The sequence below is a fragment of the Arvicanthis niloticus genome, chromosome 9 (assembly GCF_011762505.2).
Source record: "Arvicanthis niloticus isolate mArvNil1 chromosome 9, mArvNil1.pat.X, whole genome shotgun sequence".
Classification (NCBI taxonomy): Eukaryota; Metazoa; Chordata; class Mammalia; order Rodentia; family Muridae; genus Arvicanthis; species Arvicanthis niloticus.
In genome coordinates, this window is record NC_047666.1 from 24,994,298 (window position 1) to 25,010,852 (window position 16,555).

At 48.0% G+C, this 16,555-nt stretch overlaps 1 protein-coding gene across 3 annotated transcripts in view; it reads right to left on the reverse strand.

Annotated features, from left to right (window-relative positions):
* Positions 1 to 16,555, reverse strand: part of Rab11fip5 (RAB11 family interacting protein 5) — a 40,505-nt gene that overhangs the window by 9,276 nt on the left and 14,674 nt on the right. For all 3 annotated transcript variants that reach the window (XM_034511698.2, XM_076940006.1, XM_034511699.2), the window contains exons 2-3: positions 3,492 to 3,928; positions 2,743 to 3,409 (exon numbers count right to left, since the gene is read on the reverse strand). In XM_034511698.2, coding sequence (XP_034367589.1) covers positions 2,743 to 3,409; positions 3,492 to 3,928 — 1,104 coding nt within the window. The remainder of the gene's footprint in view (positions 1 to 2,742; positions 3,410 to 3,491; positions 3,929 to 16,555) is intronic.

Sequence of the window (16,555 nt, forward strand, 5' to 3'; positions counted from 1 at the left end):
GAACACTCCTGCCCACCAGTGCATGTGCTCTTCTGTGCAGGTTGTGCCCCAGGAATGCCACTGCGCCCTGGAGCCTACTCAGGCAGCCTGGCACAGCCTCCCCTCCCAAACAGTAGGGAACAACATGTGCTGATCTGTCTTTCTCAAGGCCAAATTCTGGGAAAAGACGAGACAAGTCCAAGCAACTCTGTCCCTTCAACCCATGGGAATAAGCTTCATGCCTGCAAGAACCATAGGACAATTGGTTGAACCTGCCACTTAATGTGAAACACCAATTCACTGCAACATTTCTCCCTACCCTTTAAAGTTTTTTGAGACAGTGTCTCTGTGGAGCCCAAGCTGACCTCAAACTCACAGCAATCCTCTTGCCAGGGCCTCCTGAGTGCTGGGATCACAGGCACATGCTGCCATTCCTGACTGCCCTAAAAAAAAACACACCCTGGGGCCATCTCTGAAGAAAGCAGGATTGAATACTAGCTGGGGCTTTCTTGGGCTGAGATGAGCTCTGCGTTCCAAACACTAGTCACAGAGGTGACAAGTGGCTCTATGAAAGCTACCCACCAGTCCTCAAAGATTAAAGCCAGCCTTCAAGACACCACTTGTATACAATGTGCCCTCTGGCCAGCCATCCCTCCTGAGCTTGGAGGCTCCTGGCACCTCCTAAGATATGTTCCAACTCCCAGAAAGCATGTCCAGGTTTGCTTATCTTCTTACTAGCAGGATGCAATGAGGAGAAAGAGCAGCCTTCTAAGCTTAGGCAGAGACCCTAGCATCCATCTCCCAAAACCAGACTACTGCTAACAGAGTAACTATTCTGGGAAAACATTCACAGATGCGACAGGAAATATGCTAAAGCTAGCCAGAGAGCACCTGAGATGACCCACCCTTTCTGCAACCACTAATATCTGTCTATGGTAGTTCAGGAGGGACGGGACAGACATAGAAGTGATAAAGGTCATTTAATAACCCCCCTGGCTCACTATGGCACCCGATTCCTGACCCCCCCACCCTAATTAAATATATTTTCACATTCATATTTGATCCCTTCCTGTGTTCAAAGGTTGCTATAGGGAAAAGGAGCAGAAACAAAGGCCCTAACTGGGGCACTAGAGGGCTTAACATGTGGCCTGTGTTAACTCAAACACAGGACACAGCCATGCCACAGTCCAACCCCAAGGACTCAGCAGGTCCTGTGGCCCAGAAAAGGCTCAGTTCTGACTCCTCTCAGCCTCACGTATGTAGGGATCAAGGGTAAGAGCCACGTGTCAGAGGCAAACTGTGTCAGGAGGGCCAACAGGATCACCTTGCTAGCTACTGAATTCTACAACACTGCCTCAGACCTCTCCACAGAGCACAAGTGCCACAGAGTCACTAGAGGGCGCTGCTGCTCTTACTGAAAACAGCCTTTCAGGCTTTGTGACAGTAGCCCTGGGCACAGGGGTCCCTGAGGACTGGCTGGCTCTCCCAGTCCCAGGTAGAGAGCCTCCTCTAGTTGTAACTAGTTCTGACCCTAACCTGCAAGAGAGCTGCCTGTCTCTCGGCTCTCTCCCTAGAACTCTAAGCAAGTACTCCAACCAGCAACTCCGGGGCCAGCTTTCTCTCCTGCTTCAGGGACCCAAGGCTAGAGAGTGCTGCTGTAGCTCACAGTCCCTGAGGATGGCCCCTCTTACCCTACCTGGATGCTTGGCCCAAGGCCTTCTGTCAAGCTGCCACCTATAGATGGCCCAGGGCAGGCAACCAGGGTGTTTAGGCATCCCAGCCTGTGACAGAATCCAAACCAGGGCAGGACAAAAATCCCCTCTTCCTACTATCCACCATTGACCCAAGTTTAGGAGTCAGAAAAGCTCAAGGAAAATGGTGGAAGGAGGCCCTGTCTCTTCCCTCTGCTGGGAAACAGGCATACCATCTTTACAACTGGGCCCAGCCTTCTCTATACCCACTGAATGAATGGGAGAGGAAGACTTGCGGAGGGGAGGAACAACTGATCTCAAGACTAGCTGGGACTGCCACCAATGCTGGGCAGCAAGACAGATGTCTGTGACCTGCCCATGGAGACCCTCCTTAGGGCCCTGCCTGACAATATAGCAGCCGCTTTGTCTCAGAAGGGGTCAGAGGCTCTGACCAGGACCAAAGGAGAGGTCTAGGCATGCTGCCAATAGCAGTGACCAGCATTCCCACTGGAGTATGCTCCAAGGTCAAGAAACACTAGGCCTGGGGGAGGGGGGGCTGTATTTCAAGGGAGGTGCCTGTGGTCTCTTTCCAGGCCAGGGGACAACTAGGAGAGGAGGAAGGGTGCTGCAGCAGTATTTAACTCCTGTCCCTCAAGGGGACAGAATCCCAGAGCCAGATGGCTACAAAGGAAGTCATCTATCTAACTTCAGAGGAAAGTGCCTGAAGGTACAATCTCCAGTCTCAAGACTTCCTTACCTTGAGGTGAGAAAGCAAGAGATGGAGGTCAGGAAGGCAACAAGCCACACGAATGCCTCTCCCTCCTGTTGTACTACCAACACAAGCATCAGGACCCTCATGGCACTGTGCCCTTGCTACTCACCTGTGTCAGTAGACCCAGTACAAGCCTCGCCTCAGGAAGACAAGATACCCCACTTACCCATGCAAAGCTACAGCTCAGGCAGCCTGCTCCCTGCCCCTCCCAGCCCGAGGCCCCAGGGCCCAAACACCCCACCTCCTTCACACAAGAGCAAAAAAAAAAGAAAAAAAAAAATACCCTTGCTAAACATGTACCTGGGCTTCTGAGTTGGTTCTTTGGATTCTCTCAGGCCAAACCAGCTACTCTTGGCCTTTTCTTCCCCGGTGGATGAATGGTGGGGGGAGGCTCCCAGGGAAGGACTCCCTTTCTCCCCAATTGAGCCACGGCGCCCTTGGTGGTGGTGGTGATGGAAGAGCCCCATCCGGGGCTTCCGCTCCTTCTCTGCTGCCACAGCCTCAGAGGATGCCACCATGGGTGTGGCAACCTGGACTGGCTTTCCCTCTGGTAGTTGGGCTCCCTCCTCCTCTCCAGAGCAACTGGCCCCTGGAGCCAGCACTTTGGCCTGCTTGCTCAGCTCCTCCTGTCCAGGCACTGGCTCTAAGCTGCTGGTGCCATGGCTGCCTCTGCCCCAAGAGTCATCTGAGGACCGAGACCCCTCCTCAGAGGACCGAGGTGGAACACTGTGTAAGGAGCTCGAGGGTGGGAAGGGGCCTGAGATGGAGCTGCGGTGCCGTAAGGGGGGCTGAGGCTCCTCATTGTACACATGGCTCCCGTTGACGCAGAGGGACGAGCGGGAGGTGCTATCAAGGTGGCCTTGGAGCTCAAGAAGGGCCCGGGTAGGAGCTGCTCGAAGCTGGCTGGCCTCATCACTGTATGTCCTCTTGTGGGTGAGCAGCTTGGGGGACTGTATAGAGTCCCTACCTGGAAGGGAAATGTGACCATCAGCACTTGGAAGAGGAGCCCCGTGTCCCTGCCAAAGATCCCACCCTCTCCCTTAGCTCACCCCCTTCAGTGGACAGCCAGCTGCTGTGGCTTGGTGAGCGAGTGAGGAGCTCGGCCCCAGGGCCCTGGTAGACCAGGCTGCCACTAGTGGAGGAGAGCGTGCTGTCGGAGCCCAGAGAGGTATTGGACTGTGTGAGCGAGGACTTGCGTAGCTTGTTGCGGAGGAAGAAACCTTTGGCTTTGCCCATCTTGCCCAGGCTGCCTAACTCGGGGTCCTCCAGGGCGCTGCTTGGAAGAATCGCTGAGGCAGACTCTAGGTCATACTTCTTCTTGCCCTTCACTTTGTCCTTGAGCTTGCTGAAGGGAGACCGAGGCTTGTCCTTCATGGAGAGATCAAACATGCTGGCGCTCAGGTTGTTCCGTGTGAACTGGATGGTCACCTGGATCTCACCTCGCTCCTTCTCCTTCTTGCCTGGCTTGGAATGTAGCTTGTACCACCTGAGAGAGGAAGCAGGGCAGAGCTCTGGTCACAGTTCGTCAGAACCCCGCTTTACTCCCCAGGACAGTCTTAGACACACCCCAGCATCACCACCAGCTCCTGCTCTGGCAGGCAAGCTTGGGTCTTGGAACTACCAGTATAGCTGAGAAGCCCTTAGCTTATCTATGACAGAGAGATCGCATCCAGAGTTAGGAAAGCTCCTCAGGTGCCACTGAGCAGGCAGCAGTGACCAGGACACAGTCCCTCCCAACCAGTGCTCTTCCTACAGCTCAGAGACCCCACAATAACTCATCATCCCCCTACCAAAGGGGTGAGGCCGGGCCTGTTGAGAATTGCCCTGTTTCCAGGCCCCATCCATGACTCACGTCTGCTCTGTCCAGTCCCAGCAGGTCTACTCTGAGACACTGAAAGAGAGCACACAGAGGCCCAGGACACCAGCGCATGTACGCACAGTCCTCACGGGTGCACTGACTCACCCCAAGTCTCGCCAAGAATACTCTCTGAGGCAGGACAGGCATGACAGACCTGAAGCAAGAGAGCCAGGGGAGGAGGAGTGCCTTCATCCACTCTCCTCCCCCACCCCCATCCTGCCAGGTACTCTCAAGGGGGTCATCCCCCTGTTCTACAGATTGGAAAGCAAGGCTTAGGCTCAGAACAGCACACAGGCAAGGATGAGGGCATCTTTGTCCCATCACTCCCAAGCCCATTTTCCTTAGCTACACACTGCCCAGGGAGTCAGAGACAACCCCTACTCTGGCTATAATGGCTATAGGTATGAAGACCCCAGACTGGCCGAGAAATAACTATCTGATTGCAGTTTCCTGTGAACTCCACCACCCGGGTGTTGGGATTACAGGTGTGCACCACCATGCCCACTTACCTCTCAGAAAACTGAATATACTGTTGCCATGCAAGGAACAAGTGAGCTTCTTGGTTTGTCAAGGCACAAACTTGTGTCCACCAAAAATGAAATCTCTCAGAAATTTCTAGCACCTCTATTTACAACAGCCCAGACTTGGAAGTTGCCAACACGCCTTCAATAAGTGAGTACACAAACACACTGATACAGACAGTGGAATTTTATGCAATGATAAACAAGAATGAGTGACAGAGACATAAAAAGCCACCAGAAGATTCGTAAATGTGCAAGAGAAAGGACCCATTCAATAAGGCTTTATGGACTACACCATATGACACTCAAGAAAAGATAAAACTATCAAGACAAGAAAAAGATCAGGACAGAACATGGCAGGCAGTATACACCTGCATCTTACCACGGGGATGCTGAGGCAGGAGGATCACTAAAAGCTTGAGGTCAGCATAGACTATGCAAGACACACAACCCCCAGCCTTAAAAAATCAAAATGAAACAAAGAAAGAAATTAGTGGTTGGCAGGGAACTGAAGGGAGGAAAAGGAAGTGAACAGGCAGAGCATTCTTGTGAAGTGAGACTATCCAGATGATGTCATTGTGGTGTGATTTTGTTTCAACACCTGAAGAATATGGAACATACAAAAAGAGCCTTGATGTATAATCAGACATGGAGACACCAGGATGGGCCACAAATATAGGGGCAGCCTGGGCTACAGAGATCTATAGGCCAGCTAGAGATGACATAGTAAGGCCCTGTCTCAAAAACTAAGAAATAGGGCTGGAGAGATGGCTCAGCAGTTAAGAGCACTGACTGCTCTTCCAGAGATCCTGAGTTCAATTCCCAGCAACCGCATGGTGGCTCACATCCATCTGTAATGATTCTGGTGTATCTGAAGACAGCTACAGTGTACTCAGATACATTAAATAAAAACAAAATTTTTAAAAAGCTGCCTTTAAAAAAACCTAAGCAATAAAGGCATCTGATGCTTTGGTAATCGGCATTCCATCCTTAACAAACGCACCACACTGTTTGAGATGTTAGCAACAACACAAGACACTGGGGCTTGGGGGAGGTGGACAAAATTCAAACTTTACCTAAATTTCTCTAAATCTAAAAGTAAAACTGGTCTTTTAAAAAGCAAAGCATTGGGGCTAGAGAGACAGCTTAGCTGCGAAGCGCATACACTGCCTTTGCTGACCATCCATCTACAGTAAGTGCTTCATGAACTCCTATAACTCCAGTTGTAAGTGAAGCCCTCTTCTGGCCCCCACCAGCACTGCACTCACATGCACACACACAAAAATGTGGGTTGGTGGTCCCATGGCAGTCTCAGTGAGGCTCTTACCCAGTATAAACAGCTTCAAGGGGAAAGAGTTGCTTTAGCTCATGGTGTCAGAGGCTTCCCTTCACGGTCCATGCCTCCCTCGAGTCTGCATTTCTGGTGAGGCTGCAGGGGCTCAGGGTGGAGGCTGACCACCAGGGACAGATGCCTAGCCAGGGGCATCTCCCCTGGGACCCAGCATGATGGCTGGTGCCTCTCACTTTAGGGCAGTGTGCCCTGGCTTTGGGAATCCTCTGGACAGAGTCCTCACAGAAATGCTTGAGTGCTTCACTGTCTCCCAGGTCCTTCTGGGTCTAATAAAGTCATGGAGCACCCTGGTGCAACTCCGTTTAGCAGCAGATCTGGGTCAGGTTCATTGGACTCTAGTACTATAAAATAATGGTTCTCAGAAACAGGACATTAATTTCCTCTCAGTACCACCTGTTGGGACTGAAGATATGGCTCAGCTGGTAAGAGGACCTGAGTTAGGGTCCCCAGCACACACATAAGAAGCTGGCTGTGGTGATCTGTGTCTGTGACCCCAGCAATGGGGAAGAGTGGACCTCTGAAGTTCGCTGTTCAGCCACTGTAGCTAGTCCATGAGCTCCAGGTTCAAAGAGAGACTCTGTCTTGGAGAATAAGGAGCAGGACAATAGAGAAAGACACCAGAAATGACCTCTGACCTCCACATACACACACACCACCCACTACATTTACACACTTGAGTTCATACACTCGAGCATGAATGTGCTATGCATGCACATGCACACACACAGACACACAGACACACAGACACACACACACCTGCTTGTTGAGTAACTGCAAAGAGGAAAAGGTACTTTTATGAAGAGATTGAAGCACATCCTTTAACTGAGTCCCTGTTTTTTTAAACTGAGGGTTGTGACCCAATAGAGGGAAATGAGTGCGGAAGTTGTGAAAAATTTGGCAACCGAAACGGTCTGTGAACAATATAAAAACCAAAACTTACTTCAAAGTCAAACCTGCCATGATTCCAAAGTGTAATTGCCACAGGCACCTTTGCTGCAGCTCAGGCCTGAACACCCAAAGTGCAGGCACACTTGGCACTGTTCACACCCTTCACACCACACACCCCAACTAACACTGCCAACACCTGAGCTAGGATTTGAGACTATGGTATGTCATGAATCACCATGTTTCTACTGTACGCACAAAGTGTTCTGATTTTACAGAATCAGTTTACTCACACCACGAAGTCTTCATATCTCTGTTATAGCCCGGCTCTGGGTTGCATTAGAATATTTGATTCAGAATATTTGATTAAAAGTTGCTGTCTGGGGTCTGGGAGGATGGCATACTTAGTAAAGGGCTCTCTACACAAGCGTGAGGACTGAGTTTGAGCCTCAGCACCTGTGTGGACAGCAGCCAGTTCAGTGACATGTACTTGTAAAGGTGACACTGTGGAGAAAGACAGGCAGACAGACCCCTGAGGCTCCCTGGCCAACCAGCTGAGCCTGTCATTCAGGTCAGTGAGAGACCGTCAGAAATCAAGGTGGATTCCTTAGTGATGACACTCAATGTGGTCCTCTGGCCTCTACACACACACACACACACACGCACGCGCACACACACACACACACACACACACACACACGCACGCACGCACACACACACACACACACACACACACACACGCACGCACACACACAGGTCTTACACACCCCACTCACATGCATTCACACACATACACATGCAAAAATTCCTAGAGGTGACTTGAGTTTCATTTAAAAACAGACATTAAATTTATGAGAAAGAGCATCCAATCTATGGATGAACAAATGCTTAAAAATAAAAAACTGAAAATCATTAAATAAATCTTGGTGGAATTAGAACACTTCCTAGGAATTTTTTAAATGGCCCTAAAACATACCTTTGCCATTTTGTAGTCCATATTTATGGGGACTGATGGTCTCAGCATTGCTTATAAAGTCAAAACCTCTGTCAGCTCTGGAAACCATTGAAGATGCTCTACATTCTGCTACACCAGATATCCAGCCAAGGGTTAGAATTGCTATCGTTAGTTTTGTTCTTTGGAAAGAGTTTCACTAAGTAGCTTTGGCTGATCTGGAATTCATTTATGTAGACCAGGCTGGCCTAGAACTCACTCTGTAGACCAGGCTTGGCCTAGAACTCACTCTGTAGAGCAGGCTTGGCTGGAACTTGCAGCAATCCTCCTGAGTGTTGGCATCACAGGTGTGCACGCTGTGCCTCACTGAGATTTACTTCTTTATGAAAAAAGAATCGCCTTCATCTCATTAGCATACAAATTTGTTTTTATTTTTAATACATGAAAAATTACATGTATACAAAATTGTTTTAAAATAAAATTCTTTTTAACATTAACATTATACACATCTTATTTTATATGTATGAGTGTTTTGCCTACATGTATGTATGTGTGTATGTGTACCACATGTGTGCAGGTGCCTCTAAGACCAGAAGAGGGCACTGGGTCTCCTGGGACTGGAGTTAGATCACAGTTGTGAGTCACCATGTGGGTTCTGGGAACCAAACCTGTGCCCTCTGGAAGAGCAGGCAGTGCTCTACCCCGAGCATCTCTCCAGCCCCTCTCAGTTTTTACCTCTTTACGACTTATTTACGGGGCTAGGTAGGAATTGCTCACTTTAGTAGCACATATGCTAAAAATGGAAGTGCACAGAGGTTATTATGACTCCTGCACAAGTATTATATGCCATTTGTGAAGCATCTTATTAGAAGGAAAGACATGTTAGTCACTACATAATAACTTTCACATGGTCATTCTATAAATTTTTAAATTTTTTTTTTTTTTTTACTATTTTACTTTCAGATGGTTTCAGGCTTTTAAAAAAATCAAGTTACTTTTAAATTTATTGTGTGTGGGGGTGGAGACAGGAGAGAGAGAGAGAGAGAGAGAGAGAGAGAGAGAGAGAGAGAGAGAGATTGTGTTTATATGCCCCAGTGCAAATGTGAGGTCAGAGAACAACTTATGGAGTCAGTTCTGTCCCACCATGTGGGGCCTGAGAATAACTCAGCTGTCAGGCTTGGCAGTAACTGTCTTTCCCTGCTGGGCCACCTCACTGGTCCTCTAATGGGATTTGTAATTTTAAATGCCCAAGAAGCTGGGAAGATGGCTCACTGTGTACGAGTGCTTACTCGGACAAGCATGAGGACATGGGTTTGGATTTCCAGAACTCATGTGAAAAGACAGGTGTGGGCTGTGTGCCAGCACCGTCAGAGGCAGAGACAGCGGATGCCGGGGGCTTGTTGGCTGTGGCCTAGCTCCAGATTTGATTCCCAACACCCACATGGCAGCTCACAACCAAGTCTTAACCCCAGTCCCAAGGGATCCTAGGCCTTCTTCTGACCTCTGAGGGCACCAGGCACACATATGGTGCACATACACATAATTCAGGCAAAACACTTGCACACATAAAATAATAAAATAAATATATGTGAGAACAATTTTAATAAATTAAATAATTATTTTTAAAATAAGAATACTTTTAAAGTATTAACTTGTGAGGAGCCGCATTTGCCATTAAAAGATGGCACAGGCTTCTGCTTCCTGGTTCTTCACGGAAGCTTTACTTGAGAATGCGCCTGCGCATGGCGCGAAAACCGAGTATGACAATTGGATGAAAGATTTGAGCCAATGGGGGATCTGCACGTCTCACAAAGCTCTATTTAAGCAGCGGGCTTTCTGAGCTCGGCGTCCTTCCCCTTTTCACCATCATGAGAGCTGTTCAATAAATGCTGTCAGAAGAATCCCGAGTGTGGCGTTCTCCTTATCGGCGAGGCTGTGCGCTACATTTGGTGCCGAAACCCGGGTGGAGCCGAACGTCTTGGGGTTTTGACCAGTCACGAAGGACCCTGTTGGCTCACAGAGGATTCAGAACTGATGGCGCGGAGAGTCTAGACGCTTTTCTGCAAGGAACTCCAGTAAGCGGGATACAGTGGAAGACATCTTGCGCTGGAGAACCAGTGGACTGACGGAGCTGGCTGAATTCGGAAGTGGAACAAAGGTGATTGTATAGTAACAAAAACGGGGCAAGAAATAAGTAAATAGAAACAGATGAAAAAAAGTTTTAAAGATGCAAGGAGTAAATTGCAGGCTGCTCTGAGTCAAGAGAGCCAAACAGATAAATAAATAAAGGTTATAGTAACAAAAATGGGGCAAGAAATAAGTAAGTAAAAACAGATGAAAAAGGCTTTAAAGACACGAGGAATAAATAGAAGGCTGCTCTAGACAGAGAGCTAAGCAGAATGATGATGTTAATTGATTTAACTTTCAAAATGGGTGTGATTCTGAGTTGTATAATATTTTTCTGGATAAAAAAATCAATGTAAAGGTTTTTCTGGTTACTGGCTTAAGGAAAGGCTAATTTGGAAAAAAAGGTTTTTCTGTGAGTTTTCTGATGAGGTCATTAAGGTAGTAGTTATGTCTTCCAGAATTATATGGATCAGACATGACAGAGGTAGGCCTCCAGAACACTAGATTTCAGAGAATCAAAATAATTATCTAGATACTAAAACTTGTTTTGAGATTTGTATATTGCAGAATACACAGCTTTGGAGAATGAATCTTCTTATCACCTGCATGTTCACTGATGCCCTGGACTTCCAGCTGGATGCAGTTAAGACAGACTTCAGATGCTTATCAATTTACCCTTCCCCTCATTCCTCTTCTAAAAGTCAACGCCCATGTTCAACTTGAAGAAGTTAATGAGGAGTCAACGCCCCAATTCCCTGGACTTGGGGACTGAGGTGGTTAATATTAGGCTGTCTTAATCTGTATAATTGTTACTAAGCTGATGCAAAATTCAAGGATTTCATTGGTATATCCCACATAGCTTGTTTTGCTGTTTAGTGACCTCAGCTGTATGGTGCACATGGTAAAGTGTTTTCACCTGTGTTCTCCTGCTTCTGTATATAAATACCTCCATTCAATATGAAAATTTTACTCGGGCAGTAAGGAATGGGTGGGGGTAGGGTTATTTGGCTGCATGATCTTTGGGGGAGTGCTGCTTACCCTCTGGTTGCTCTGCAAATTCAAACAACAACATCAAAAGGATAAGGTGATGATCACACAAGCATTGCTTGTCGTGGAGCAGGGAACATCCCCTCAGGCCTGGTTGAATCTGCTTAAACAATGAGACACCATCACTTAACAGGATATCCTGAGGGCTCGTGTTCCCATTGCACCAGGTATCCTAGTGGTGGTCCTCCACACTTCCCAGGGCTCAGGTTCCCATTGCATGGGATAAAAGGTGTGGAGGGTCTCGTACTGTTTAACTGCCTTGAACGCCTATCGGTAGAACGGTGGGCTAGATCGGCAACCTAACAGTCCTCGATTGTTGTTGCAGTTTAATAAGGAAGGGGGAGATGTGAGGAGCCGCATTTGCCATTAAAAGATGGCACAGGCTTCTGCTTCCTGGTTCTTCACGGAAGCTTTACTTGAGAATGCGCCTGCGCATGGCGCGAAAACCGAGTATGACAATTGGATGAAAGATTTGAGCCAATGAGGGATCTGCACGTCTCACAAAGCTCTATTTAAGCAGCGGGCTTTCTGAGCTCGGCGTCCTTCCCCTTTTCACCATCATGAGAGCTGTTCAATAAATGCTGTCAGAAGAATCCTGAGTGTGGCGTTCTCCTTATCGGCGAGGCTGTGCGCTACATTAACTAATGTAGGAATGGTGGTATATGCTTGTAAATAGTGCTCAGAAGGCTGACACAGGAGGACTAGGCCATGATCGAGGCCAGCCTGAACAACATTTAAAAAAGGTCTCTCAAAAAATAAGTTGTAAAAAAAAAGTTGTATTAGTGCTTTTAAAAGAAATAGTTTAATAGTGTGCACCTATCATCTTAGCACTCAGGAGCCAGAAACAGGGGGATTACTGCACATTCAAGGCCAGCCTGGGCTAGGTTGTGAGTTCCCAGGCAGCAAAAGCTACAGAATAAAAATCTGTCTAAAAAAATAAGAGAAAGAGAGGGACAAGAAAAGAGAGGGAGGGAGGGAGGGAGGGAGGGAAGGAGGGAGGGAAGGAGGGAGGGAGGGAGGAAGAAAGGGAGGGAGAGAGAACCGAGCAAGAAACTATGAAAGAAACAACAAAGTTTTCTTGAACTGAAAGCCACCAGCACCACACAGAAGGCCCCAAAGTACATAACCCAATGAACAAAGTCAGCACCACACCCACGAATGATGCTATGAGACTTCCAAACAAGAAGCATATAAAGAAAACCCCAAAGGCCTCCATTATAATGAATATCTCCAAGTATCTGAGGGAAATGCTTCTCACTAGTCTAGAGTTCAAGACCAACACTCAAGCAAGGGTGAAGGCCATTAGCACTGCTGCCAACAGACTCGGAGTCCATGATACACTCAGAGGGCATGCATGCATGCCTCAGGAGCATAAGGCAACCATTCCTCACTGGCAGCCCCCTTCCCCACAACACTGGCAACTTGGAGATCCTGGCAGGCAGGGGAGAGGTTGGGAATGGGAGTAGGCCCTTTTATTAGAACCTGCTATGTAGCTACTAGCTAGGCTTGTTAGGTGCACAAATGCAACCTTAGCTCTTGGGAGGCTGTGACAGAAAATGACCAGTTCAAGACCAGCCCCAGTTACATAGTGAGGGGGTGAGTGTGGTTAGGTTTCGCATCCAAATATACATTAAATTTACCATAAGGCTGGTGGCAGTGGGTTTGCTTTATTGTGACGGAAGGGGGTTCTTAATGCCTTTTTGAGGAAGGGTCTTGTTATATAGCCTAGGCTGGTCTCTAAATTAGGATCCGCCAGCCTCAGCCTTCTGAGTACTGTGTCACAATAGCTGGCTTCTCAGCCTTTATAGGTAGGTGTTTAAGAACCAAGGTCCTAGTCACTTTCCTTAAATCCAGACAAAGCCTTACCAAGACCTAAGAAATAGAAGGCGGGCAGTGCTACAGACTCTAACTCTGATCCACCCCAGCCCCTGCTAAGATGCTAGAGGGACCACAGACATCCTCTGTGCTTGGCCTGAAGGTCACATGCAGCAGAAGAGATCACCGAGTGAGAGGCTGCAGGGAACTATCTTCTCTGTGGCTATTTTTGTAGTGCTTGAATCTTTTATAAGGAACATCTATCACCACTGTAATAGAAAGGAGAAATGCCAGGCAGAGTTCCTGTCTTCCTCTACAGCTTCTGGGCCCAGCAAAGGGGGCACTCTTGGGACTTCCACAGGTAAAGGCAAGGGGTGTCAGCCGCCCAGCTGAGGTTTAACCCTTTCTCCTGTGAGGTCACTACCTCATCTGATACTTCTCCCAGGAAACTTGAGTCTCTCTCTGGGAGGCCAGGAAGGAAGAAGGGCTTTGCTCAGTTTGATGGTTAATATTAACTGTTTATCTGAATGATGGAAAGTTACACAATGAGCAAGCACATGTTTGAGAGATTACCTGTTAGGTTTATTGATGTGGGAAGACTGCAGGCACTGCACTAACTGCTGGGACCCCGGACTGAATAAAAAGGAGAGAGGAGCTAAGCACTCCATTGTTGCTCTCTGCTTCCTGACTGCAGACACAATGTAACCAGCTGCCTCCCACTCTTGCCAGGATGACCTCAGTGCCTCCAAACTGTGACCTAAAACGAACCCTTCCTCCCTTATGTTGCTTTTGTGAGGTATTTTACCACAACGAAAGGGAAAGTACGTGGTTAAGATACTCAGCATCGGGCTGGAGAGATGGCTCAATGGTTAAGAGCATTGACTGCTCTTTCAGAGGTCCTGAGTTCAATTCCCAGCAACCACATGGTGGCTCACAACCATCTGTAATGGTATCCGATGCCTTCTTCTGATGTGTCTGAAAACCATGAAAATACACACACACACACACACACACACTCAGCATCTCTCAGATTCTTTTGTCCAGAGAAGAACGGGGCTACAAACGCCTTAGGAGACAGAACACTGTGTCCAACAAGTTCACTCAGCCCCTCTCTAGCCACCAGATCAGGCACCTTGAGCACTCTTGAGGACTTGGCCAGAGCTCAGCCTTCCTCCAGAATAGTGACCCTGCTCTTGCTGAGATGACAAGGACCGGACCCTCTGAAACTCTTGCATCCTCATTCCTAGACAAGTCCTCAAATACACTCCACCCAGGCCTGCCAGGCACCAAGCTACTGTGTTCCCAGGGGAAAGGCAGCCATAGACACTGCCTAGTAGGCTGACATAGAGGACACATACCAAAGAACTAGAAGTAGTCAGTCTACAAGCAGCAACTTCCTGCAGCCTGAGGTTCCCCACGACTCTGTCCATGAGAAGGCAGACATGAACAGCCAGTATTAACCATGTAGTCCTCTCCTATCTCTAGGAATGGACAAGAGAAGGTAGGACCTGACTGACTTAGGAAACTGTCAAATACTCTCCCTCACTCTCCCTCTCTCTGCCCCTCCAAGTCCACCTGAGTGGGCTTGTCACAGCCCTGGGAACCTCAGGGCCCATGCTGATGCCCGGTCCACTACTCCCATTCAGGGCTGAGAGCTAGTCAAAATCCATTAGGATTCAGCCAAGGCCTCAACAAAGCCTAGACTGTGTGGCGTACAAGGCCAGAGCTCCAGAGCCAAGGCCCCACCCAGCTGGGCATCATGAATGCAGGATCATTCTGTCTGTTATCCCTCTAGAGACACCACGACTCTGTCCATGAGAAGCCTACTTAAAATACATGAACTATAGAGTCTGGGCTGGAAATATAGACATATTGGTGGGGCACCTCAGATGACTACTCTCGGTCCTGAGTGAGAACAGGATGGATGGTCGATGCCTTATCTCCATCAATTTGTCAAGTCAGAGACCAAATCTCCCTCCACAAGGCTTCAGTCTCTAAGACATTCAGGTGAAACCAGAAGAATCCTTTGTTGTCCCGGGCCCAGCCAAGTCATGACATACTTTTCTATCTATAGTTTTTTGGGTTTTTTTGGGTTTTTTTGCTTTGTTTTTTAGACAAGAGTCCAATGATATTGCCCAGGCTGGCCTCAATTTCTCAGTCCTCCTGCCTTGGCATGTAGAGATATAACTGCCATCAGGACAGGGTTTTTTTTGTTTGGTATACTATTGCTTGGATGTAGGCCCTCATGCATTCCAAGCAAGTGTTTCACCACTGAGCTATAGTAAATCTCAGCCTTTATTTGTTTATAATTTTCTATTATCTCGTGTATGGGTATTTTACCTGTACATAGATCTGGGTCCCACATGCATGCCAAGTGCCCTTAGAGGCCAGAAGGCAGCATCAGCTCCTCTAACTGGAGTTACAGATGGTTGTGAACCATCATGCGGGTACTGGGAAGTGAACCTGCCAAGGAGCCATTTCCCCAGCCCCTAAATTACTTTTGAAACAAGGTTTCACTAAGTTAACCTGGCTGACTTTGAACTTGCCCTGTAACCCAGGTCGGCCTTGAACACTGATCCTTCTTTCTAAGTAGGCTTCTGGCACGCAGCCTAGCCAAAGCCAAGACACACTTCTTCTGAGATGCCTGACCTTGGGTGTGGCCATCCCTCCCAAGGAGGCAACCTGCCAAGAGATAGCACATCTGGGTAAGAGACCACCAGCCTCATAAAGCAGTTCCTATAGACTACATGTGCTAAGATGAGTGTGGCCTCTTTTCTCCCAAATCCACTTCTGAAACTTCACAGCAAAAACAGTAACCCTAGCTCAACCTATGACCCCGATACATATCTGGTCCTCAAAGCATGGGTTCCTCAGTTCCTGTAGCTTGTTATTATCCATATACCTGCACCTCAACAATGCTATGTACACTGTACCTCAAAACAGGCAAGTTAACACCTTCTTTCTGCTAAAGAGCCCCTGGCTTTGGGCTGGGTCTTAGGCCAGCTCAATCGGTAAAGCTTTTTGCCATGCACGTATAAGGACATGTATTCAAATCCCCATAATCCACATAACACTGGTCATGCTAGCACGCATCTGTACCTCCAGAGCTCCTATAAGGAGATGGGAGGCAAACACAGGAGGATCTTCAGAAGCCCCTAGGCCATCTAGCCTGGCTTATGCAGTGACAAACAGCAAAGAGACTTTGAATCAATCAAGATGGAAGGTAAGAACTGTCCCAAGGGTGTCCTCTAACCTCCATACATGTGCCAAGGTACATGTGTGCACACACATCACACACATACTCTGGATGCCTCCAATATTTCCCAAGATGCTCCATGTTTGCCCAGTTCCCAGTGGTGATCAGACTACTAGCGCCTGGAGCCACATTGTATGAGGAGATGCAGACAAACAGGCCAGACCATAGCCAGAGTTAACCTTATGGGGAGCTCGCTACACACTGGGTCCTGCATGACTTTTATTGGTTTTTATTGTTGTTGTTTTTATTGTTTTATTATTTTCCACTGTTTTTTATTGTTTTATTATTTTCCACTGTTTTT